Below are 26,772 nucleotides of genomic sequence, written 5' to 3'. Positions count from 1 at the left end.
TACATGACACAAAATGTCTGTGTTCTTCAAATTTGCTTCTGTTGTGTTTGATTTCATAATTGCTGTATTTAGAATTTTATGCAATGGGAGATCAATGCATGAATCAGATATGCAACAGTGTTTGAATATTAATAATATGTCACATTGATGCTCCATAATTTTTGAGAGAACATTTTGTTTCTCTTCTAGATTCTCTGTTCAATTTTCTTCTCTTAAAGGTGGTAACTTGCGTTAGAACTTAATTCCATGGTGGCCTCTTTCATGAATAAGCTTAATAAAAATTTCTGGCATGCTGTTTACTTATGGGCCTTTAACCAGAGGCTGTTATCCACAGCTGGCACTCACAAGTTTGTGGTTCCTCAATTTTTATTTAAAGTAAGGATTGCTGTGATACAGTTTCATTTTACCAACAGTCTGCCAGGTATGTCATTCAGTCAGTAATTGTTAACATCTGCTTAGCAACTTGCTAACTGGCCAATCTGGGTTCCGTCAGGGCCACTCAACTCCTGACCTCGTTACAGTCTTGGTTCAAACTTGGCCAAGAGTGCTGAATTCCAGAGCTGGGGCAAGAGTGACTGCTGTTGGCATCAAGGCTGCATTTGATTGAGTGTGGCATCAAAGAGCTTTAGCAAAATTGGAATAAATGGGAATCTGGGCAACCTCTCTGCTTGTCAGAGTCCTGCTAGGCTCATATGAAGATCGTTATGGTTGTTGGAGGTCAGTCATCTCAGCTCCAGGGCATCTCTGCAGGAGTTCTTCATGGTAGTGACCTAGACCCATCTTTCTTCAGTTCCTTCATCAATGACCTTCCTTCTATCATAAGGTCTGAAGTGGGATATTCGCTAACGATTGATGCTGAACTTTGCACATTCGCCACTCTTCAGATGCTGAAGCAGTCTGTATTCAAGTGCAGCAAGACTTGGACTATATCCAGGCTTGGGCTGAAATATGGCAACATTTGTGGATCTCATGCCAGGCAATGACCATCTCCAATAAGAGACATTTAACTATTGCCCCTTGGTATTCAATGGGGTTACCGTTGCTGAATTTCCCAATATCGACTTCCTGGTGATGACCATTGACCAGCAACTCCACTGGATTTGCCACCTCCAGTCTTCTCAAGGGCAGTTAGTGGATAGTAAATGCTGGTCAGCCAGTGATGTCCACGCCCTTTTAGAACATAAAGAGCTTGGGTAGCATATACTACCCATTCACCCGCTTCCACTTTGATTATATTCTCATTCTCTGCCTACTCATATTTACACACAAACATATGAAATATGACTAGAACTCAGCCATCCAGCTTCTCAAGCCTGCTCCACCATATAACAAGACCATGGCTGATATACATGTATTTCAATTCCATATTCCGATTTTGCCCCCAGCAACCTTCAGTTTCCTTGCTTAACAAGAATCTGTCTATCTTTGCCTTAAAAATATTCAACAATCTCATGATAAGCTGGTCTAGAATGTTCAACCATATGTGATCCACGGTGAGTTGGTCAATTGTCTTCTGTGACCAAGCCAATCTTGTATCCAGAGGGCAGTTGTGGAGGGATGTATTTCTGATTGAATGTGGTATTCCACAATGATCAGTGCTGGGACCTCTGTATATAAGGATGAAAATGTAGTCTTCTGATTAGTAAGTTTGCAGACAGCACAAAAATTGGTGGAATTGTTGATGGTGAGAAAGATTGTTAAGGATGCGGTGTGATCTAGATCAGTTGAAAAGTTGGATGGATAAATGGCAGATGGAGTTTATTTTGGACAAGTGTGAGGTGATGCATTTTGAGAGTTCAAATCCAAGAGGAAAGTATAAAGTAAATGGCAGGACCCTTAGGGGCATTGATATACAGAGGGATCTTGGGATGCAAATCCATAGCTCCCTGAAAGTGGCAACACCAGTAGTAAAGATGGTGTATGGCAGCTTGTCTTCATCAGTCGGGGCATTGAGTATAAAAGTTGGCAACTTGTATGGCAGCTGTATAAGACTTTAGTTAGGCCACATTTAGAGAACTGTGGGAAGTTCTAGTTGCCACATCATAGACAGAATGTGGAACCTTTGGAAAGGTGCAAAAGAGGTTTACTAGGATGTTGCCTGGATTGGAATGTATTCTCTATAAGGAGAGGTTGGATAGACCTGGATTGTTTTCATGACTGTGTCATGAAAGGGGGAAATTTAAAGATATGCGAGGCAAGTCTTTCTTTTACATAGAGGGTGGTAGGTGCCTGGAACGTGCAAGCAGATATGTTAGGAAAGTTTGAGCCACTTACAGAAACACGTTAACAGGCAGGGAATAGAGGAATACAGACCATTTGCAGATAGATGGTATTAGTTTAGAATGGCACCATGGTCAGCATGGTGGGCTGAAGTTCTTGTTCCTGTGCTGTACTATTCTATATTCTAACTCTGCTTCACCTGAAGCAGAGTGTTCCCAAGTGTCTCAACCCTCTGAAGAAAAGAAATTCTTCCCATCTATGTATTAAAAGGGTGACCCTTAAATTTAAAACCTTGCACCTAGTTCTGACCAACCACAAGGAAGGTTCCTTTCCATGTGTACCTTTTGTCAGGACCATTCCAAATTTTGTACATTTCAATCAAGTCACATAGCAGTCTTCCAAACTCTAGTGGAAGCAAGCCCAGCCTGTACAACCTACTCTCATAAGTTAGCCCACTCATTCCAGATATCAGTCTAAGTTTCCAAGAGTAAACCTCTTCTGACCTACCTGCAATGTACTTATATCATTTTTAACATTACGGAGATGAAAACAGTTTTTGAGATGTGGTCTTATTCATGTCCTTTATAACTGAAGCATGACATTCTTACTTTTACATTGAATTCCTCTCATAATGAAGCACAACATCTCATTAGCCACATTGATTAAACACTGCAGCTGGATCCTAACATTTTATACCTCCTGCTGAAGAACACTTAAATCCCTGTGTGTGGCTTGGAATTCTACAGTCTTTTAAATAATACCCTGCTTTTTTATTCTTCCTGCCAAAGTGTGCGATTTTACTCATTTCCACAATGTACTTCATCTGTCAAATCTTTACCATTCATTTAATCTATCTATATCTATCAGCAAGCTCCTTGTGTCTTCTTCACAAAATAGTCTCCTGCCTATCTTTGTGTCACCTATGGATTTAGCTACCATACTTGGTCACCATTTCAGGTGCAAGTATAACTTTAATAACTGTCAGTGTGAGGCCTTTATTGTTTCAGAGATAGCAGGAACTGCAGATGCTGGAGAATCTGAGATAACAAGGTGTAGAGCTGGATGAACACAGCAGGCCAAGCAGCATCAGAGGAGCAGGAAGGCTGAAGTTTCAGGCCTCGATCCTTTTTCAGAAATTCCAGCATTCCTGCTCCTCTGCTGCTTGGCCTGCTGTGTTCATCCAGCTCTGCACCTTGTTATCTGAGGCCTTTATTGTATGGACATGCCGTCTATGGCCAGACAGTAAGGCTTGTAAGCAGCTGCCCCTCATTGGTGACCAGGGTCCTGGAAGGGTGATATTTTCTGTTGCCTCCTGTGCCTTCAGCTCTGGTATCAGCAGCAGACAGGTGCTCTGAACTCTGCTGTTGAATGTCCCCAAACCCTCTGTATCATGAGATGAGGATTATGCCTCCTCTTCTTCCTCTGATTGAGGTTCCCACACCTTCACATTGCCAGATTGTGTAGTGCAGAATGCATGATGATGATCATATCCTTCTTGTAATGCTGTTAATGCTGTTGAGTTTTCCTTTTATTGGGAGTCGGCGCGTGACCTGCACAGTTTACCAGGCTTGTCTCCCATCACTCCAATGAGCTCCACAAAATCCATTCCAAAGAAATATTTCAAAACTTTCCTGTTCACTTGTTCTTTTCTCTGTTTCCTAGGGAAAATCCATTTATACTCCATCAGTTGAGAGTTTTTCTGAGTGTCTCCAGTCTGTGTTTGGTCTTGTCAGTGTAAAGGAAACCATATTGTGAAGAAAGAGTACTGTAGATTATATTGAAAGAAATATAAGTAAAACATTGCTTCACTTGGCCTTGGACAGTAAGGAGGAAGAAAGAGGTGAATAGGCAAATGTTAGATCTTCTGTGATTGTATGGCAGGGAGCCATGAGGGAGTGAGAAAGCATTATGTGAGATGGAGGAATGGACCGGGATGTAGTAAAGAAAACAGTCCTTGCAGACTGCTGACAGTGGGAGGGAAGAACTGTTTGATAGTGTTGTCCTGCTGAAGGCAGAATCGGTGGAGGATGATCCTTTGAATATAGAAACCATCAGAGTGGAACATGAGGACAAGGGGAACTGTATTCCTCTGGGAGGGAGGGAAAAGGGTGATGGCAGAAGTGTGGGAGATAGTTTGGACACTGTTGAGGGCCTTGTCTGCCACAGTTTTAGGGAATCCTTGGTTGAAAAAAAAGGAGACCATGTTAGAGGCACCCCAGTGGAAGGTGGCATAATTGGAACAGATGTGACAGAGACAAAGAAATTGGGAGAATGATCTGGAAACCTTACAGGAAGCAGTGTGTGAGGAAATGTATTTGAGATAGCTGTGGGTGTCTGGTTTTTAGTAGACATTTAATGGACATATTTTCAGAAATGGAAAAAGAAAGGAGGCACGGTGGCTCAGTGGTTAGCACTGCTGCCTCACAGCGCCAGGGACCCGGGTTCAATTCCACCCTCGGGCAACTGTCTGTGTGGAGTTTGCACATTCTCCCCGTGTCTGCATGTGTTTCCTCCAGGTGCTCTGGTTTCCCCCCACAGTCCAAAGATGTGCAGGCTAGATGGCTTGGCCATGCTGGATTGCCCGTAGTGTTCAGGGATGTGTAGATTAGGTGGATTATAGGGGGACGGGTCTGGGTGGGATGCTCCAAGGGTCGGTGTGGGCTTGTTGGGCTGAAGGGCCTGTTTCCACACTGTAGGGATTCAATGATGAAGTCAATGAAGGGGAGAAAAGTCAGAGATGGACCAGTGGTGAAGTTGAAGGAAACAATTGATTAACTTTCTCAGTTCTGGTTGAGAGCAGGAAGCAGTACCGACTGGAGAAAGATGATGTTTCACAGGATTCAAGGATAGGATTGATTTAGTTAGAGCTAAGGAATATGAAGGGTGCAATTACATTACTCAATGTATTATATAGATCACCAGTTAGTGAGAAGGATATAGAAGGACAATATTGTAAGGAAATTACAGAGAGGTATAAACATCAAGGAGTAATAATGGGTGACTTTAATTACTGGGGCAGAGAGAGATAAGTGCTTCTAGGTTGTGTTCAGGAGAATTTCCTACAGCATGTGTCTTATCCAACAAGAAAGGTGGCATGGCCAGACCTGAATCTTGGGAATGAGGTGGGCCAAGTATATCAAGTGACGGTGAGGAATATTTAGGGGGATCATTCAATCATTGATCATGAGGCTTAGGATAGTGGTAGAAAATTATATCAGTCATCCAGAGTAGGAATAATAACTGGCAGCGAGTGAACTTAATGGGGCTAGAATAGAGCTGAGTAGATGTACTAGAACAAAAGGTTATTGGGAAAAACTGCTGAACAACTCTCTACCTTTTAAAAGAGGAGACAGTTGGGACGCACTCCAGATAAATTCCCTCAAAACGAAAAGGTAGGACAAATGAATCCAGAGCTTCCTGGATGACTAAGGAGTTTAAGAAGTAGTGTCCATTTGACAGACATCAGGAAATAAATATATTTGAGAACCAAGCTGAACACAGAACGTTCAGAAGACCGGTGAAAAAGGGAGAATAGACTGGTAGCTAACATCAAAGGAAATTCCAAAGTTTTGTATAGACATGTCAGTCATAAAAGTCTGGTAGGGACTAAAAAAGGGATTTGTGTTTAGAGGCAAGCGGGATGGCTGAGGTTTGGAATGAATACTGTTATCTGACTTTACATACCTGGATGCTGCCGGGGCCATGATGATAGAGGAGGAAACTGGAAGTCCTTAAAATTGAAAAGGATAGTGTTGGTATTTTAACTTAATAAAGCACCGGGATTGGGTGACGTGCATTTAAGGATATTGAAGGTAGTGGGAGGCACTGGGAATTATCTTTCAATCTTCTGTGGATTCAGGGATAATGCCACACAGTTGGAGAATTGCAGACATTACTGCTTTGTTGTAGAGATTATTCCAGAAAATACAAACCAGTTGGTATAACTTGAGTGATGAAAACATCTAGAAACAATTATTTGGGATAGAATTAATAGGCACCTGGAAAAATGTAGATTAATTTGGAAGAGTCAACATGGATTTGTTCAGGAAAAATTGTCTAACTTGCTGGAGTTTTTTTTTTAAGATGTGGTAGAGAGGTTGATGCGGGGAAGGCAGTTTATGTGTACATGGATCTCGAAAGGCATTCAGTACAGTGCTACACAACAGACTTGTAACAAAAGTTATAGATCATGGAATATATGACAATAGCAACATGGATACAACATTAGCTGAGATAGGAAACAGAGTAGTGGTTAACGGATATTTTTCAAGCTAGAACAAAGTTTGTGGTGAAGTTTCCCACAGTCAATACTGGGATCCTTTTCCTGATGTGTGATATTGATATCGATATTGGTGAGCAGTGGATAATATCAAAGTTTGCAAGACACAAAACGTGGAAAAAATTGTAAACTGAAGACAACATAGAACTTCAGAAGAACATTGAAATGTTGATTGACTGGGAAGGTGAGCAGCAGATGAAGTTCAAAGGACAGATGTGTGAGGTGATGCACTTTGTATTAGATTGGTGCAAAAAATTTGGAGAGACAAAGGGTACTATTCTAAAGTGTGTGCTGGAGCAAAGAGACGTTTGTTTGTTTGTATGTATGTATGTATATCTAAGTTATTAAAGGTGGCAGGAGAGGTAGCAAGAACAGTTAATAAAGCATGCAGCATTCTAGGATTCATAAATAGGCAGGGAATACAAGTGCAAGAAGGTTCTGATGAGCTTACAGAAGACAGTGGTTACACTTTGGCTGGAGTATTGTGTGCATTTCTGGGCATCACATTGTAGGAAGGATTGAGCTCATTAAAGAGAGTACAAAAGAGGTTTATGGGAATGGTTCCACGGATGACACTCTTCAGTTATGATGTAAAAAATGGAAAAGTTGGGACTATTTTCTTTGCAGTGGAGAAGGCTAGAAAATATTTGGTAGGAGTGCTCAAAATTATGAGGAGTCAGGACAGATGGGTTCAGGAAAAATTGTTCCCACTCATAAATGGATTGAGAATCGGAGGGCAGCTGATTTGCAAAAAAAGTCAATGAAAAGTGAGGAAAGAAAATCTCAGCCGATCATTCGCATCTAGAATGCATTACTTGGAAGTGTGGTGGAGGCAGGTACAATTGAGGCATTCAAGAGAGCATTGGGTGATAGAAATAATGTGCAGAGTTAGGGAAAAGATAGGTAATTGGTATTAAGTAAAAATACTCAGTTGGTACAGATGCATTGACTGGCATCCTTCTGCACCGTAACAATTATGTTTCAATCTTGTAGGTGAAATAGACAAATTAACTTACTCCGATTTATTAACAAGAATTATTGTACCATTGTACATAATCTATGTTTCAGATGGATAATTTTAAGAGAAATTTGTAATCCTCAAGCTTATTTTTTTCATTTTTATATAAACCCATATTCATGTTTTAAAATATATGCATTAACTGCTGCACATTCATTGCTTGCTTTTGTTCAAAAGGGGGAAATGAATTGTAAATAATTTGCTTAGAAAATAAAATCAGAAAATTTAGCAGAAAGATGCTTTTACACCCACTATGCCTGCCAGTTTTAGATGATTACCAGAATTATCTATTATATTCACATTTGTAGACGTTCTTGCCTGTCCTTTCAGTATGTATTTCTGTCTTTTTCTGTTTTTGATATTCTGGGTTTTCTGATAATTTGTTATACTTTAATGACCATCTCTTTTGAGGTGAATAAGGTAGATAATGAATTCTAGCAATCTGTTTCACATGGATAATACTTATCCAAGTTTATATTCCTCCTTACTAATTCATTGGTTATCTAGAGATAATTTATTAGTTCACCTTTCATCATTTTGGATATTTATTTTGAAATTCTCCTTTGCTGTCTCTGTTTCAGTGAAGCTAGCCTTGGCTTTTCCAAGTCCCTTGTTAGAACTTGTTGCATATTGTCTACAATTCCAAGGAATAAAGTCCTCTCCTGGCCAACCTCTCCCTATAACACAGGCCTACCAGTGCTGGCAACATCCTCATAAATCTTGTTTGCACACTTTCCAGTTTAACTATGCCTTTCCTATAGCAGGGTGACCAAAACTGTACACAATACTCCCAGTGCGGCTTCACCAATGACTTGTATGACTATAACATAACATCCCAACTCCTCTACTTAATGCCTCAACCGATTGAAGGCCAGCGTGCTAAAATGCCGCCTTCTCCACCCTGTCCACCTGTGAAACTGCTTTCAAAGTACTATGTACTTGTACTCCTAGGCCCCTCTGTTCCACAACACTCCTCAAGACCTTACCATTTACTGTACAAGTCCTACCTTCGTTTGACTTTCCAAAGTGCAACACCTCACACTTACCTGTATTGATTTGCATTTGCCAGTCCTCAGCCACTTCCCCATCTGATCAAGATCCCCCGTAATTATTGATAACCTCCTTCGCTATCAACGATACCTCCTAATTTTGTATCATTCGCAAACTTACTAATCATGCCTTGTACATTCACATCCAGATCATTTATGTAAATAGCAAATAACAAAGGTCCCCGCACTGACCCTTGTGACACACCATTATCACAGGTCTCCAGTCTGAGAAACAACCGTCAACCATTACCCTCTGTTTCCTACCTTTTGAGCCAATTTTGAATCCAATTAGCTAGCTCTCTCTGGAGCCCATTATGACCTAACTTTCATGACTAGCCTGCTGTGTGGGACCTTGTCAAAGGCCTTACTAAAATGTAGACAGCATCCACTGTTTTAATTGCAAAGATATGTTTTAGGAAGTAAGTCATTTTGTTTTGTTTGTGTTTACAGTTTGGTTGGACTCACGTAACGCTGCTAATTATTGTTACTCAATCTCATCTGGTGATCCAAAATTTATTTGAAGGCATGATCTGGTAAGTGAATTGTGATTCTCCCTCTTGCACATCTAGCTTCCCCAAAGAAGTGTGCAGTTTTCTCTTAAATTTTGGTTTCTATTTTCAACTTACTTTTCTTTCTGTTCCTTTTACTTTAACTTAATATCCTGAATTCATTCTGTCCTTTTACAGGTCAACTTCATACAATTTACTACTTTTCTGCAAATTCTTGATCTGTGTTGATCAATTTTAAAAGTAAAACTTTAACTATGTAACTGGAATCTGGTGGTTGGATTATGCTGTCCCATATGACAGATGCAAAATACTTGGTGTTTACTCTCAACTTTCTTGTATATGGTAGATACCCCTGTATTCAATAGAAAGTGAATAAGAGCCGAAAACGTTGTGAACATTTTCAGCTGCTTTGTGTTCAGTGACTGAACTTTAAAAAAAAATATTTTATTCTAGGTTTATTGTTCCAATCTCAATTGTAATTTGCAATGATATAATGGCATACCTATTCGGTTTCTTCTTTGGACGGACTCCACTAATTAAGGTAAGTCATCCTGTGGAAAATACTAAGATGTTGCAGTTGAACTATGTAATTTTATTAATTTGTAGGATGAGTGCTCTGTTAATGCTGGACAACTTTAAGTTTTATTGACGACCTAATTGTATTTTACACTTGAATTAACAGAAAACTTTTTGAACTGTGACTTGATGATAGTGCAGAACTTGAATATTGCTTAAAAGGGGGATGTATTTCCAAAGTGTTGCACTTATCTGGACAAATGCAAGAGTGCCAAATTTCAAATGATCAGCTTCAGAGGGAGAGGTATCTAGTTAGCAAGTCAATACTGGTCAATCATTGCTGCAGCAAAGTATTTGGAAGCTATAGACTTCCAAGCTTCAGTGTTTTTCATTAAAGGTGTGAGCCTTAAACAAATTCCTTTCCTTTGCGAAGAACAGGCCCCTGCATATGTTGAATGCATGTCATTTCTAACAAGTGTACGTGAGCCATGTTTCAAGCCTGACATATTATAAATTGGACACTTGTTTAGTTATTCGCTCAGCCGCTGTCCAATTTCAGATTCCCATCAAAAGGACATTTTTGTTGAGTTTTTTTGGGTTTGAATGAATATGGTTTGTAAAATAACTCCACCAAGGCCGGTATCCCGTCACCAAGTCACTCTTTATTTACATGTTCAGAGTACATGGCATTGACTGAACTAGCACAGAGCCGGCTCCTGGAGTGAGCAGAACCTGAAATGCTCCTGTTTATATCTATCAGCCAGGACTTCCTGATTGGACCAGGTTAGCAGCCCCAATCAGGGAACTCGTATCCAATGAGATCCACCTGGCTGACATTGTACCAATCGCTACAGTTTGTGCGCTTTATATTGTGAAAAACTGGGCAATAAATGCTGGCGAAGCTAATGATACCCATATCCCATGAATGAAGAAATATGCTTGTTTGATTGGATCATCCAGTTGCTGGGGCTTTGCCCTGGTCCTGAAATTCATACATCACATTTCTCAGTAGTGTGGTAGGTAGTGTGTCTTTTTGACTGATAGTGGCATTCTGTTGACAGAAAGTACCATTCAAGTGGCTTTTTAACGTGTAGGTTTATCATAACTTCCTAGTTTTTGATTCTGAATGGTTCAGCACCTTAAAACTATTGCTTTACTTTTTTGTGTCAGGGAATAGTAGTGGGGCTGTTGAGGATGGAGGAAATATACTAAACAAAGTTGGACTGAAGGATCTGTTTCTGTGCTGTACAACTCTGACTCTATGACTATCTGTGTTTTTTAAAAAAATAATAAACATCTGTCCCTTTGAAATAGCCTTTTTTAAAATTGTGGATTGAGGTCAAATGCAAATGTTATCAAATCATTTTGAAATGTATTTGTTTCTGTAGAGATTCTGTTTTGATCATATTGATCTGTCATTCAGTGCCATTCCAAGTTTATTGCACTGTAGGTTGATTTTAAATTTTGAGATTTATGGCTGCATCATATGCAGTACTGAGAGAGTGCTGCACTCCAGGTGATGCTCTCTTTTAACATACAGTTCAATCAAGGCTCTGACTGCTCTCGGAGATGGTTAAAGATCTGCAGCATTATTTTGAAAAAACAGCAGGCAAGCTGACACTCATGTCTGACCAATGTTTATCTCTCAATCCAATTAATTTTTTTTCTGTTTTACAACTGTAACTATACTTCAAAAATGTTTAACTGGCTGTGGTTGTAACACATTCAAGACCTCCTGAGGTCAAGGAAAATGTGATATAAATGCAAGTCTGTCAATCAATGTCACTTGTAGTTTATTGAACAGAACTTAATAATTATTATAGCCATTTAAATTTTCTATTAAATCTTATGTGATTTGATGGTTAATTATAATATCACTTGATATGTAGGAAAGTTCAGAAATTTAAAATTTAATACCCAATCTCGCATTTGTCAAAGTGATGTTAATTGCAAATGAGCAACGACAGTGTACATGCGGTATGGGGACTATTGAAGTTTTGTCAATTGTAATTTTTGGTAATAGTCAATGTGTTGCCAAATCTAGAGGGATGGTGAATAGTAAACAAGACAGGTTGGAATTGACAGAAATTAAATGGTTACAAAGATGGTTTGTATTTTAATATTGCTTGGAGGACTTCGTTTTGAAGGATTATGGCAAAAGGAATTCATTTCAAGTTTTAAGGACAATCCTGGATTGGTATCTTTAAACGTGGTACGTGCAAGTTTTAGTGTGGAGATTTTTGTTTTAAAAGCAAGGCTTCCTAGAGATCACATGCCTGGTGATAACTGCTGGCTGTAGACGTTCCTAGGTCTGGTTTTTGAAACGTTTTTGGCTTGGAGAGGTTCTTGTTTTATCTAGTTCAGTTGGAGGGAAACCATATAAAACCAGTTGGAGGGAAGCCTGTTGAAAATAAGCTGAATTGGAGGAAAGCTTGCTAAAGTCCAGCTAAAGTTTCCTATTCCTGAAAGGGGAATTTTCTACATAGGTTAAGAATGAAATCTTATTCACTCTTTTGAAAGAGTGATGGAAAGAGCATCTCAAGATTGTAACCTAAAACAAAGAAGTGTGTCTGTTGGAGTTCTGAAATAAAAACAGAAATTATTGGCAAAACTCAACAGGTCTAGCAGCATGTGTGCAAAGAAAACAGAATTAATGTTTTGAGTCTGGTGACTCTTCATCAGGACATCTCGAAAGGTTTGATTTCCTGAGCAAGCCATGTCTGCATGACTTGGGAGTCTATATGTTTCAGAACATCATTGCAGCAGAAGCTGGGACATTATATGTTTTAACTTTTTGCCTTTTAAGAATAACATGTTGGCTAACATTTTTCTTTCTTTCAGAAAGCCAATTTCTGCAAAGAATGTTTTTAAATCTTTTTCCTGGAGAGTATAAGTGTGTGTTTGCATGCTTGTGCTTGTATTTTCGGTTATTTATAGGGATGGACATTCCTATTTCTATATTACTGTCTCTAAGTTAACCAGCAATTTCATCTTTATTGAGTAAGTCTTGATTTGGTAGTAACTTATGGGTGTTTATTAAGAAACCTAGTTGATTGATCTTTTTTCTTAAGCCTAATATAGATAAGAAATTTTAATTGATCATCTTGGTAACTGGAAAAAGTACTTTATATTGTATGCTGTGACCCATAGACTAATGAGACTTGGACAATGGTACACTTGCTAAGCCTCTGTAAAAATGCGGCCAGCATTGGGTGAAAGATTAAGCCCTTTGTATCAGCTTTTCAGGCACTTTGAAGACATTGAAACAAAATATTACATTTATAATGACCTGCCCTGTTTAATCTATGCTATTTTGCAGTTATCTCCAAAGAAGACCTGGGAAGGTTTCATTGGTGGTTTCTTCGCAACTGTTGTGTTTGGATTTCTGGTGTGTTAAGTGTTTCTTATTTCACATTTTTATAGGAAGTGGAGATGGGTGATTCACATTGCAATGATCTGACCCACAAACCCTTTTCTTTGTTGTGCATGAATGCTTTATCTTACAATGTGTCCACAGCTACACAAAACATAATTTAAAGGGCTGAATTTACTATTTATAGTTGAATAATGTTGGAATAATTTTTAGTAGAAAAGATGATTTATAAAAAGTGTAATAGCTCTTTAAAAAATATTTTGAGCAGTTTGGTTTTAATTTTCTTTCTCCAGTTTGCCTACGCATTGTCAAGATACAATTACTTCGTATGTCCGGTGGAGTTCAGCAGTGAAACCAACAGCTTTATTGTTGACTGCGATCCTTCAGTCTTGTTCCATCTGCAGGAATACGCACTTCCATCTGTACTGCAGTCTATTCTTGGATGGGTGAGGAGTATATATTTTCTTAAAAGTTTACAGCTGCTTCTAACAATGCTTAAAATATGTATTGTGCATCAAAGGATGAATTAGAGGGGTGATCTGGACATAATTGAAACAGCACTGAATAAGGTAGAGATGGGTACGTGCAAAGTAGATTATGATTACAGATCTCGTGTAGATAGAAAGCTAATTAAACAGATCGTCCAGTTTATGTTGCCACAGAATTTATCATGACCATGAATTCTAGGAAACTGTTGAAATGGAACCGAGAACCATGTGGAGGCAGGAATCAAACAGAGAAATTTAGTTTTGTTGACATTGAGCAGAATAAATTTCAACTCTTCCAAGATTTGATATTGAAAAGCCAGTTGAGTGTTACAGCAATTGCTTTGTATTCTTCGGCAATGCAAAGACACAGGTTTGAGTGCTCTGAAAATATGTGGAATCTGACTGTGTGCTTTTGACCTACTTTAGTAACAAGCAGAATGTTAAATATGATGAATAAACTGACTATGGTACAAAAGGAAAATATACTTGAGATATGTGGCAGTTATATCAGAAAAGTTATGAATGGAAAAATGAGAGTACTGTGTACAGAGATGGACTGTAAAGAAGAATGGAACAGTTAATGTCAAGGAATACTGGCTATTTTTGTTTTTCTTTGTGTTTAATTGCAGATTGAAATGGGAAAAGAACTGTTTTTAAAAACCAGGGATTGATGAAGGGTTATTCATTATAAGCACTGTCTACACAGCTGCTGGTACAAGTAAGAGTAAGAGAGAGTGCAGATGAGCTTGGGCCAAGGGTGTGCATGAATAGAGATTGAACAGGCAACAAGCACCTGACTGGTGTGTAGACTTGTGACCAGTTATCAATAACAAGTGTTCTGCCTGCTAACAACTATGTGATTGGTTCTCCGGCAACTGAGCAGCTTCGGGCTGTGATCATGATAGTGAGTAGCCATCAGGTCTCCTCCAGCTCGGACTCTCTCGGTCTGCAGTAAAACCTGCTTTAAACCTAAAGAAAAGCAGTTTATTCTTCCTTCAGCAGTTGCTTTAAGTTGTGAAAAGGCCTCTAGAGGACTTAGTGTGAACTAACCACCCTGTACTACCTAAAAACCAATGAAAGAATCCAGGGAAGGAAGCTTGAGAAACGGTGCTCTGATCAACACGAACCATCTCAGCAGATCCTGTACAGGGACCACTCCGTTGCATTCCCAGTTGTTCCCTCTGTCCACAACACCTATTTGTTTTTTTTTTCTCGTGTGTGTGTGTAAAAATGGAAGTTTAAAACTAGTAGAGTTATATATGATTCATACTATTTAATTGTAGTTAGAGTTTATTTAGTTGCTGTATACACTCATGTAAAAGTTGAATTTTTAAAACTATTTTTAAGGTTAAATTTATGGGGTCGATTGTTACATGGATACTACTTTTGAGGGGCTAAAATTCTTGCTGCAGTCCAAAATACTCTATCATTAGCGGAAATGCTGATTTCTGATTACAAACTGGTGAAACTATAATATCTTCTAATTCAGCAGGCAGCTCTTGTGCAATTTTAGTATCTCGGCAGAGAACCAAGTCGTTCCTTCTCGTGAACCTTGTGCACCATCCAGCACTTTTTTTTTAAAATCCGAAATTCCATCCTCCTTTGATTCATTGTGTGCATGGATTTGGATGGCTACACGACTAACACATTTTCCATTTTGACAATTTTCAAGTACCTACTCAGCAATTTTATTCCTCCAATTGTGGCTACTTGCTAGGTTTACCTCTGGCACACTTTTGTTTTGGCATTGTCTGAAGTTGGTTCGATATCTTTATCTTTCTCCAGCCGGTCACAAGTTTCTCTGAAACACAAAATTCTCTTGCTGCTACACAGTTATTTGTCTTCTGTGCAACTTCAATAACTTTCAGTTTAAATGTTGCTGTATGTGTTTGATTTCTTTTTCCGGAGGGCGTTTTTACACAAATGATGAAATTTCAAAACCTCAACTAGGTATATGATTGTATTCCATGAGTGCTACAGGGAACTGAGCTCAGCTGAGCTGCACATAAAGTGAGGTTGCCACCTGACTCTGATCTGATGCATCTTAAACGTTCGTGCCAAATTGGTGTGAATTGTACAACAAACACAATAGCATGAAAACATTCATTTTCTCATCATAACATCCTAACAGGATAATACCTTGACTCTCAAATATTGATCTGTTATCTATGAAGAAGTAGGGTTGACTTTTACACGAGATTTATGGAAAATTCCAAATTTTTGGCCAAAAAATAGAGGGTTGACTTTTACTTGATCAACCTTTACACAAGTATATTTGGTATAATAAATAGTAATTCTTGTTAAGTGCAGAACCCTGCTCCATGCTTTTTCTTTACCTTGGTCTGAAAAACTGGTAAGGTGGGGAATTTTGTGCTCTTATTAAAATCTTTAACTTTGACAACTCTGGGAATAGCAGGGTTTGATTTCTCGCGCTCCACCGCAGAGCAGCATAACAGTCCAAACATGGACAAAAGAACTGAATTTCTGAGGTCAAAATACAGTGACTGTCCTTAGCATCAAGACAGTATTTGACCAAGAGTGGCATCAAAGAGTCCAAACAGAAGTTGATGGGAATCAGGGAAATAATTTTCCAGTGGTTGGGGTCATACTAACTAATTACAAATAAAGATGGTAGAAGTTTGAGTTCCGTTGTCTTGGGCCCAAAAGATTACTTGGAATTCCTCAGGATTATGCCCTCAGCCCAACCATCTTTAGCTAAATATTCATACAGTGAATTGGGGATGTTTGCTGATGATTGTAGTGCTGAATTCCATTTATGCCTCCTTAAATACTGAGCCTGTACCTGCCAGAGCAAGATTTTTGACAACATTCAAGCTTGGGCTGAAAATGGGTAAGTGACATACATGTCAAACAAGTGTTGGTCAATCGCCATCTCCAACAAAAAGAGCCTAGCCATCTCCCCTTGACTCATAATGACATTATGAATGCTGAATCTTTCATCGTCAGCATCCTGGAAGTTACCATTGGCCAGAATCTTAACTGGACCAGCCATAAAAATACTGTGGTTACAGTGCAGGCTAGATGTTGGGACTTCTTCAATGAGTAACTAACTTCGTGATTCCTCAAGAACCTCGACACCATTCAGGACAAGTCCACTTGATTGGCACCCCATTCTCCTCTTCACCACCACCACCACCACCACCCCCCCAGCCGAACCATTTAAGCCTTCCTGCATGAGCACAGTCACAACAGCATGCATAATTCACTGCGGTAACTCAACAAGCCTGCTTTAATACTTTCCTTCCAAGATTGTGATTCCTACCATCAAGAAGGCCAAAGACAACTGACACATTGGAACAATGCTGTCGCCAAGTTTCCCACCAAGTCATGACCATCTTGACTTGGAATTATGTTGCCATTACTTCTCTCTTATGAGGTCACAAATCATGGAGCTTCCTCTCAAACAGAACTACAGGTGCCATGTAAATTGTAGTTATTCTAAAGTGGCTCATCACCACTTGGGGGCCATCAAGCATGGGCAATAAAAACTGACCTCTCCACTGAAACACTCATCCCGTGAACGACTTTTAAAAAAGGAATTAAATTGGATAAAGTCCAGGGAATTCTTGAGAAAGAGACATATGAGTATGTTGTTGGTTGGCAATTTGTATGTGTATGGACTTGGAGAGGACAAATTAGTCAGACATGACAATGTTTTGAGAAAATATATGATGCATATGAAGTTCACATTCTCTTCTTTTAATTGTGATCTTCTTTTTCTCCCTCACCCCCTGCCCACAGGAAACTGTGCACCTATACCCATTTCAGATACATAGCATCGCTCTTTCTACATTTGCATCTTTAATTGGGCCTTTTGGAGGCTTTTTCGCCAGTGGATTCAAACGAGCTTTCAAAATCAAAGTAAGTATCACCATTGAATTAGCTTTCTATTTTTGTTCTGTGTAATGTACAATGTTTTTAAAACTAATTGATTTAAAGGAGGAGCATGCTTAAAAAGTCAATTGTTCTATTTTCCTCATTTATTCAAGGCTTTTCAATGATTACTTTGCCTTGAAGATGTTAAAAAATCTTAAGCTTTTGTATGTATTTGAAAATCAAGTTGATGTTTACTAAGTACTTTCATCTTAATATGCATTTTTTTCATCTCAACAAATCTCTTAGCAACAAATTTGATAATGTTATGTGGCTGTCAACAGTTAAACCTGTTGTGGTCAAAATTCTTGATTTTTGCTGGATGTCTAAAATAGAATTAAACTGTATTTTGACTGAATTTTGAGATTTTTCTCTTTTTTTGTGATTGTCTCATCATTAACATACTTGTGCAAAATTCATCTACTGTTAAATTTAATGTTCAATAATGTTATGACCACGAAACACATTTGTGTACCGATTAAAATTAAAATTGTCAACCAATATCTCAGGAATTTTCAATAAGCTAGTGAATAGTAATGCTGAGCTAAAGCAAGATGTTTCTCTGAAAAGGAAATAAATATTTTGAGGTTGATTTATAATCAGTTATTGATGGTAGTAGTATAGCAGCTGTTTAACTATCTCCTGTTTTGATCTCAATGTTTAATGGCAGGAGGCTGGAGAGAGAAGTGTCTGGTGCTTTTAAGGTGGTGTATTAAAAAAAGTTAGCATAGAATCGTAGAAAACAAGTGTATAAAATGTAGAGATTAAGGAAAATTTGGACTCTTTGGACAAATTCAATAACTTGTTAAAACGGAATGATTACTTGTGGAATATTTTTACTATTTTCTGCCTATGATGTTTGACTTGTATTTTCTCTAGGATTTTGCTGACACTATTCCAGGACATGGTGGGATTATGGATCGCTTTGATTGTCAGTATCTGATGGCTACCTTTGTCCATGTTTACATTACGAGCTTTATCAGGTGAGTTCCATGGGGCAGGAGCAGGCAGAAACAATAGGTCTTCCTGGGCAGTCCTGTTTGTGGATTTTGGGAAGAAGGTAAAAGTGGGCTGTAAAATGCCGGGGGACTGTGAGCTTGTTAGCTGTTGCAGGGAGATCACCAGATAAAATGAGATTAGCGATAGCCGTAGATACAATAGCCTGATGTTCAATGGTGGTGTCATGGTCCACGGGTGCTTAGGAGGAGTTGTCCCAGAACTGGTACTCGGCCTCCACAATGTAGAGGTTGGCACGCTTGATGACAAAGCCAGGGTTGGATCTGAGAGCATGGCATGCAGTAGGTTCAAGGATGTGGAGGCTGGTGAAGGAGTCTGTGGGACAAAGAGTTAAGTCTTGTTCAAAGAAATCCTGTTTCTTCAATGCGATGTTTTTCTCTCCCATTGTCGAGTCTCTTCCCCTTACATCTGTGATTCTTCTGACCCTTTGTCAGTTTCAGAATTTCCAGTTTGTGGGCACCATCCACTTCCTCTTCACTAAATAAATGCATTCCCCATCAGGTTGGTCTCCGGGTTCTTTGCTTCTTGAGAAAATAGCCTTGAACTGTCCCCATCGTCCTCCTCCCCCGGCTGAGCTTGTCCTCACTTTGAGCAACTTCTCCTTTAACTCTTCTCAGTTTCTTCAGATCAAAGATGTGACCATGGCTACCTTTATTAGGCCCTAGTAATGCCTGTCTCTGTGTGGGATTTGTGGAACATTGCTTGTTCCAATCCTACTGAGGGCCCTCATGACAAAGTCTTTCTCTGATATATCAATTACATCATTGGCATCGGTGCTGCTTCCCTCTTTCGTCCACAACTGGAAAAGTTTATCAATTTTGCTTCTAATTTCCACTCTGCCTTCTTCACCTGGTCCATCTCTCACCGCCCCCCTTCCCTTCCTCGACATCTGTTTCCTTTTCTGAAGATAGGCTGGCCACTGACATTCATCACAAACTCATCAACTCCCACAGTTACTTGGACTGTACATACTCAAACCCTGTTTCCTATAAGGACTCTATTCCATTCTCCCCAGTTTTTCCTTCTCCATGTCATCTGTTCTGATAGTGCCATCGTCTGCAGGGCGCCCTCAGAAACGTCCACTTTTTTCCTCAACCCAGCATTCCCTACCACAGGACCCTCCGCAATAGGGTGCCCCTGGTACTGACTTTCCACCCTGCCAGTATCCACATCCAAAGGACTATAAGCCACCATTTCCACAACCTCCAGCGGGATGCCACGATTTGACAACAATTTTCCCCTTTCATTCCCTTGCAGGGATCTTTCCCTCTGGGATACCCTGGTTCACTCCTCCTCCAATCCCAACACCACTCCACATCCCCACAGCACCTTCCCTTGCAATCGCAGAAGGTGTAACCCCTGCCTGCCGGTTTACCACCTCCCTTCTCGTTATCCAAGCCTCCATACACACCTTCCAGGTGAAGCAGTAATTTGCTTGCACTTCATTCAATCTAGCCAACTGTATTCACTGCTGATAATGTGGTCTGCTCTACATGGGGAGATGAAACACAGATGGGGAATTTCTTTGCAGAATACCTCCATTCTGATGGCAAGAATTAGCCTGAGCTTCTGATAGCCTGCCTCTTCAACACACCAATGTGTTCAATGATCAACATTTCTATCTTAGGCCTGCTGTAGTGCTCCAGCGAGGTTCAATGCAAGTTGGAAGAACAGCATCTCATTTTCCCCTAGGGGGGCCTTGCAACCTTCAGGATCCAACAGTGCGTTCAATAATTTTAGGACCTGAGCACCATGTCTTATAAAGGATAGGGTGAATAGCCATGGTCTTTTCCCTGGGGCGGGGAGTCCAAAACTAGAGAGCATAGATTTAATGTGAGAGAGGAAAGATAAAGGAACCTAAGGGGCAACTTTTTCACACAGAGGGTGGTGCATGTCTGGAATGAGCTGTTGGGGGAAGTGGTGGAGGCTGGTACAATTACAATATTTAAAAGGCATTTGGATGGGTATATGAATAGGAAGGGTCTGGAGGGATATGGACTAAATGCCAGCAAATGGGACTAGATTAATTTAGGATATCTGGTTGGCATGGACAAGTTAGACCGACGGGTCTGTTTCCATGCTGTACAGCTCTCTGACTCTGTCTATTACCCACCCCACACTCCTGGCCCTGTCTTTGCAGCCAACCCTGTTTCACCTATTGATGGTCGATATAGCTTTTCTTTCTTTCCCAGCTCACCACCATCCATTCCCTTGTCTGCCTGACTGCTGACATCTCTCTATCTCTGGGTTCCATCTCCACCTATCATTTACTCCTTTACACACTTGCCCCATTCCACACCCCTGTCTTTAGCACATATTCCAAATTTTCCTGAGCTACAATCATTTCTGAGGGAGTGTTGCTGGACCTGAAACATTTGACTTTACTCTCTCTCCATAGTTGCTGCCAGACTTACTGAGTTTCTCCCAGCAATTTCTGTTTTTTGTTTCAAAATTGTGCCTCTGGTTCTTGATCCTTTTATGAGTGGGAAGTATTCCTTCTACCTCCTCTGTCCAGACCCTTGAAGACTTCCCTCAAATTTCCTAGCCTTCTCCTCTCCAAGAAAAACAGTCATAACTTCTCCAATCTTTCCTCATAACTGATATTTCTCATCCCTTGTACCGTTTTCGCAAACCTCTTCTGTACTGTCTTCAAAACAGTCAAATCCTTCCTGTAACATGATGCCCAGAAATGTGCACAACATTCCAGCTAAGATCTAATTGGCATCTTATACAAATTCATCATAATTTCCCTGCTGTTGCCTTCTCTGTGCTTAGAATACTGTATGCTTTATTTAGAGCTCTCTGTCTGTCCTATTACCTTAAATTACTTTTGTGCATATACACCCATGTCTCTCTGCTTCTGCACATTCTTTATAATAGTAACCTCTATTTTGAACAGTTTCTCCCTGTGTTCTTTGTACCAAAACAAATCACCTTCTAGTTCTCCACATTGAATATGACTTGCCACTTACCTGCCTACTCCACTAAGATGTCAATATCCTTTTGAGGCTCTACACTGTCCTTATCATAGTTTACAATTCTCCAAAGTGTTGTGTGAAGTTGTCCCCTGTGCACCATTTATTTTTATCTGGTAAATCAAGTCCCCAAGTCCTTGGAACACGACTATAAACCTTTTACCAGCCTGAAAAGTACCCATTAATCATTACTGTCTGCTTCTTGTCCTTCAGTCAATTTTGTACCAATGTTACTACTGTCTCTTTTATTCCATGACCTATAACTTGCCTCATAAGTTTGTGTGGCACTGTATGGAAAGCCTTTGGGAATTCCATGTATACCACGTTACAGTCTTGCCTTCATTAAATCTTTCAGTTCCCCTTCAAAAATCTCCCAAGTTTGGATAGACACAATTTTCCCTTAGTATGTCCGTGCAGACTCTTTACATCAGTCCACATTTCTCTGTGTGACTATTAATTTGATCTTGAACAATTGTTTCTTGAAGTTTCCCACTATTGAAATTGAACCTGCTGGTCTGTAAAATGCCAGACCAGTCTTTATAACCTTTTTTTTGAATGAGAATGTAATCCTAGTGACTCACCAATCCTCTGGTACCATCTCAGAATCCAGGGAAGATTGAAAGATTATTGCCAGTGGCCTACTCCTCCTAATTTATATGTTTGTAATTTAAAATAATCCTTACTGTATCCAATAGGGAGTTAAAACATGCCAAAATATGGTATGCATGTGGAAGCCCCTACCAGAGGAGTAGTTGAAGTGACCACTATGGATGTATTCAAGGAAAGCTAATTAAACATTCAAGGGAGAATGGAATAGAAGGTTACAATGATAGCTGTAGGTGAGGAAAGTTGGAAGCTGGCACAAATGGAGAATAATTACAAGCTTGGAATGGTCAGGCTGAATAGGCCGTTGCTTTGCTCTGTATTCTACGCAATTCAGGTCTATACTTTTTTTTTAAAGTATCTTTGGATTAGGTGTGGTATTTCAAGGTTCACTAGATTAGTTTTGGAGTTGAATCTAAGTACGTTTAGCCTGTACTTTGTGGAGTTTAGAAGAATGAGAGTGATCTCATTGAGCCTGTCATTTGCCGAAATCACAACAGTGACTGTATTTCTAAAAGAATTCTTTTTCAATGCCCATCATGGTTGTATCTGTCCATAGATGAAAATTTCTCGATTTGAATAGTACACTTCGAACACAAGGAACTATTAACTGGAATTGCTGATTACGTAAAGAGTTATTTAGGCATATCTAACCTCCAAACTAACCCTGCAGAATTGATCCATTAGCAACAATTTAAATCTTGCTACCAGCAGCAACCACAAAATCAATCAGTGGAATGATTCCAAAATATTCATTTTATCTTTTCATTTTTATTTTTGAGTCATTTGACAATGTAGGCATAAAACCAGGCTAAAAAATTTCTATTTTAACTTGGGTGTATATTTTCACATCTCCATCCTGTCAAGAATATCAAAAGCCTTGCTCCAAAACTCATTTCTAATTTTTGCAGGGCAGATTTTATATTTTAGCTTTGCACATGCACTGTTCAGTGATAGCTGGCCATTTAAATGATCAGCTGTCTCCACTTCAGTTCCACTCTAATAACAGCATTGTGTGCAATTCCAAGTAGATTTGTTCTCAGTGAATTCTTGTGAAAAGCCAGGATACTCCTTTGAAGATAACTTCATTTTGATAGTTTCATTAGGAGAGTAATTTTACATCAAAACTTCTCTAAAAATTCACAAATTCTTGAGCCCAAATTCATTTCTGAAATCTGCTGAAAAATGTTGTACAAATGCCAACTATATTTCAGTTTCCCGTGGCACCATCCAGAAGCAGAAAGAGACGTAAAGGAAATATCAGAATCCATAATTTCTCTTGTCCTCCCCCGTCCTGAATATTCCCAAAAAGCATTTTGAATACTAAATTTTAATGCCATTATGAATATAGTACCATCTGTGGTTAATGTTTTTCTGTTTCATTCTGGTCTTTTGCAGGGGACCAAATCCCAGCAAAGTCTTGCAGCAGCTGTTAGTACTTCAACCAGAACAGCAGTTACATATCTACAACATTCTGAAATCCCATCTAATAGAGAAAGGAGCACTTCAGCCAGCAATAAATGAACAGTAGTATTTGGATATCTCTTGTTCTTCATTAAAGTGCTGAAAACTGCATGCTTCTAAGTCAGGAGTCATTTGGAATTTCTAAAATACACAATTTAAGGTGGTTTCTCCTAGTCACAATGTCAAACACTTTGGTGACTGAGACTTGCTTATACTCTGTAATGCTTTACACTGTGAATAGAAAAACAAGTACAGAGTCAAATGATCAACAGTTAGTTTGAAACATACCCAGTAATATAATTTCAATGAAAAATCCTGCAATTAATCTTAAAATCTCAGATCCAAACTAAAATCTTTAATGTTAAGATTTATGGTCCTTTCAGTTTAATAGTTGGGGTTACACTTGAATTTATTGTGCAAGGATTGATACTAATTTCTGTATTAGTACTGTAATAATTATCAAGATTACATTTGTTTTCACTTGTTTTGAGCATGATCTCTAATGAAAATATTGTAGATATGTAGGAGTCTGGTAATGTAACTGCATCAGAATTTATATTGTAACAACGCTATTAATATTGGGTAATCTTAGTGTGTGGTTTTAATGGCTGTAAAGTAGAATACTGGTCAACCCTCTAGTCAGTTCTGCACAATGAGAGAAAACTTACCTGAAGTAAGTGATTTGGAATGACATTTATGATACAGTTTTTATTTTTAAGTGTGCTTGAACTTTTGCAACAAAGTGGGCTGATTAAAGCCAATGATCCATGAGGATTAACCTTGTGGCAGATGGCACAGCACTGGGTGTATATAATCTTTAAGTATATACATATTAAATATATATATATATATAAGAGAGAGAGAGATACAAGAACTATTTGTAATCATTTATGAACTTGAATGTATTTAAATAGAAGAACAATTTAAGTTTGAATTGTGCTGTAAAGCTGAGGGGATTTTAAATTTTATATAGTATGTATAAATTTGCCACCTATAGATGCAGGTAATATTTGCAAGGTGAAACTGGAATGCAAAAAATAAGGAATGATGCCTTGAGCCAACATTTCTTGGGGAAAAATGTTAAGGCTTATTGCTGCAAGGAGGGCTACAGCATTATAGATCGCTTTGATTTTCTGACCTGCACCTCTTCACTGGTAGTATGAAACCCCACGGATCAACACTTAGTAAACTACTGAAGTAGTGTGCCTTTAGGAAGCCAAGCATATTTTTTTTTTTTTGCTGATTCCACTTAAATATATTGTAGAATAGTCTGAAGTGTTTAGCTGGACCACGATTGACTGTTTTAGTTTATAATACTCCAGCAAGATAGTACACCTTTCAGTGATCCACGTGAGTTGCATTCTAAACTATTCAAAATTTTTACTGCATAATGCATCTTGGTTACATCCTCAATAATCCTGTTTGAATTATGAAGGAAACTCTGGTGGTTCAGTTGTTTATGGAAGTTCCCTTTCAGAGTTTTATTATCATTGTAGAATTTCTTAATTGTTTGTTTCTTTGTGACGTACGTTTTCATTATGCAGGTTTTAAATCTGAAATGCACAAGAATAAGGTGATGTACTGCTGCAAAAAAACAATAAATTGCTGTCATTCAGAAGGCATTTAGCTGGAACCTCATGACATACTTGTGATAAGGCTCAATTGCACTATTGCAAATTGCACATTTTTTAGATATTGATTTTAATATAGATTATTTGTGTACAAGCAGCACATTGTAATTGTCTAAAATTTTCAGAAATTTTTCAAATTTTAGATCTTTAAATCAGGTTTAAGAGACTGCTTTAGGAAGATGGCGAGCATTTATACCAGGGTGGTTTAGCTGACAGAAGTTATCTTTTTCAGAAGAAAGCCGAGTCAACCCCTTGACCTAAATCCATCATTCAGTTAGTTCATGGCTGATCAATGTCTGCAATCACCCTGGTTTAATAACCTGAATTTGTATGCCTGACAAAGATCTAGCATCAACAAGGAAAGAGATTCAGATTCTCACTACGCATTGTTTGAAGAAATGTTTTCTTGCCTTGACGGCTTAGCTTCAATTTTAGGATTATACCAACTTATTCTGAACTAGCCCACCAGTGTAAAGAGTTTCTGCCATATCAATTCCTTTGATCACTATAATTAGTGCACCCCCTTCAGCTTCTGTTATTCAGGAGAAATCTAGCATGAAACATCTAAGAAGCTACATACTGCAATTGCCAGAAATCTAAAATTTAACAAAGTGCTGCAAGTACTCAGCAAGTTAGACAGCATCTGTACTAAGAAATAGTTGAAGTTTCTGGGATGACAGCTTCCTTCAGTATAGTCATTTTGCACTGTTAGTGAACTGAAGAACTTTTCACTGATTTTTTTTTTTAAAAACTAATGCTTTGTGACTGGCTTATGTTCCTACATTCGTTTGTACTACGCTTTCTTAAAATAAACAGTTTCCTCTTCCAAATGTTGAGCCTTGCAAAGGTTTTTGGGAGTTTGGAATTAAATAGCCATGCAAACATTTTTTTCTTCTGGGGAATTGGGTCTTAACTTTTTAAAAATGATCTTGTGACAACATTAACAAGTCAATCTATTTTTAAGCATCTTTAAACACACAAACTGCAGCTAATGTATTTTATGTACACTTAACAAGGTGACTTAGCCAGTTTCATTAAAGAAATATTGAACAATGAAAGCAGCTTTTTGAAATGTACAAGAAAATCAACAAATGGAATTCTGAGATTAAAAATAGGAATTACTGAAGTACGCACCACTTGAAAATAGAAAATGTGTTAATGTTTTGGTTTGAGTGCAATCAGAAATGGAAGCTGATGTAATTCTGTTTTCAGACATCAATAAAAAGCCAAATTAATATGTTGGCTTATTTACTAGTAGTAAGATTCCTATCATTGACATTAGTGCCTGTACCTTCCATGTGAATGTTGAGAATGACGAAGGGAGCTATTAAACATCAAAAAGAATACTCCAGTATTGTAATAGTTGATTAATCCTTTCAAAATGTAAACCCTGCACCAAATACACAGCAACCTTTTCACTATTCCTGCTAAATGTAAATTTTGTGCGGGAACTATATGATGGTAATCTTGTTCACCAAAGATAAATATACTAATCCCTAGTGCAAAATTTACAAAAAGAATGTCACACCCTTTAAAACCCATGTCCCTAGCTCAGCAACCTTGGACAGATCTATTACAGTTGTTACAGAGATAGTAGGAACTGCCGATGCTGGAGAATCTGAGACGACAAGGTGTAGAGCTGGATGAACACAGCAGGCCAAGCAGCATCAGAGGAGCAGGAAGGCTGAGGTTTCGGGCCTGGACCCTTCTTCAGAAATGGGGGAGGGGAAGGGGGT

General features: G+C 38.8%; 1 protein-coding gene across 2 annotated transcripts in view; it reads left to right on the top strand.

Moving 5' to 3' along the window:
* Positions 1-26,632, top strand: part of cds1 (CDP-diacylglycerol synthase (phosphatidate cytidylyltransferase) 1) — a 105,021-nt gene extending 78,389 nt beyond the window's left edge. For both annotated transcript variants that reach the window (XM_048605147.1, XM_048605153.1), the window contains exons 7-13: positions 9,017-9,099; positions 9,529-9,616; positions 12,911-12,979; positions 13,258-13,410; positions 17,215-17,334; positions 18,226-18,329; positions 23,340-26,632. In XM_048605147.1, the coding sequence (XP_048461104.1) occupies positions 9,017-9,099; positions 9,529-9,616; positions 12,911-12,979; positions 13,258-13,410; positions 17,215-17,334; positions 18,226-18,329; positions 23,340-23,472 (750 nt within the window). In that variant the 3' untranslated portion in view covers positions 23,473-26,632. The remainder of the gene's footprint in view (positions 1-9,016; positions 9,100-9,528; positions 9,617-12,910; positions 12,980-13,257; positions 13,411-17,214; positions 17,335-18,225; positions 18,330-23,339) is intronic.
* The last annotated feature ends 140 nt before the right edge of the window (positions 26,633-26,772 follow it).

The sequence above is a fragment of the Rhincodon typus genome, chromosome 1 (assembly GCF_021869965.1).
Source record: "Rhincodon typus isolate 14 chromosome 1, sRhiTyp1.1, whole genome shotgun sequence".
NCBI lineage: Eukaryota > Metazoa > Chordata > Chondrichthyes > Orectolobiformes > Rhincodontidae > Rhincodon > Rhincodon typus.
This window is presented reverse-complemented; position numbering and strand designations above follow the sequence as displayed.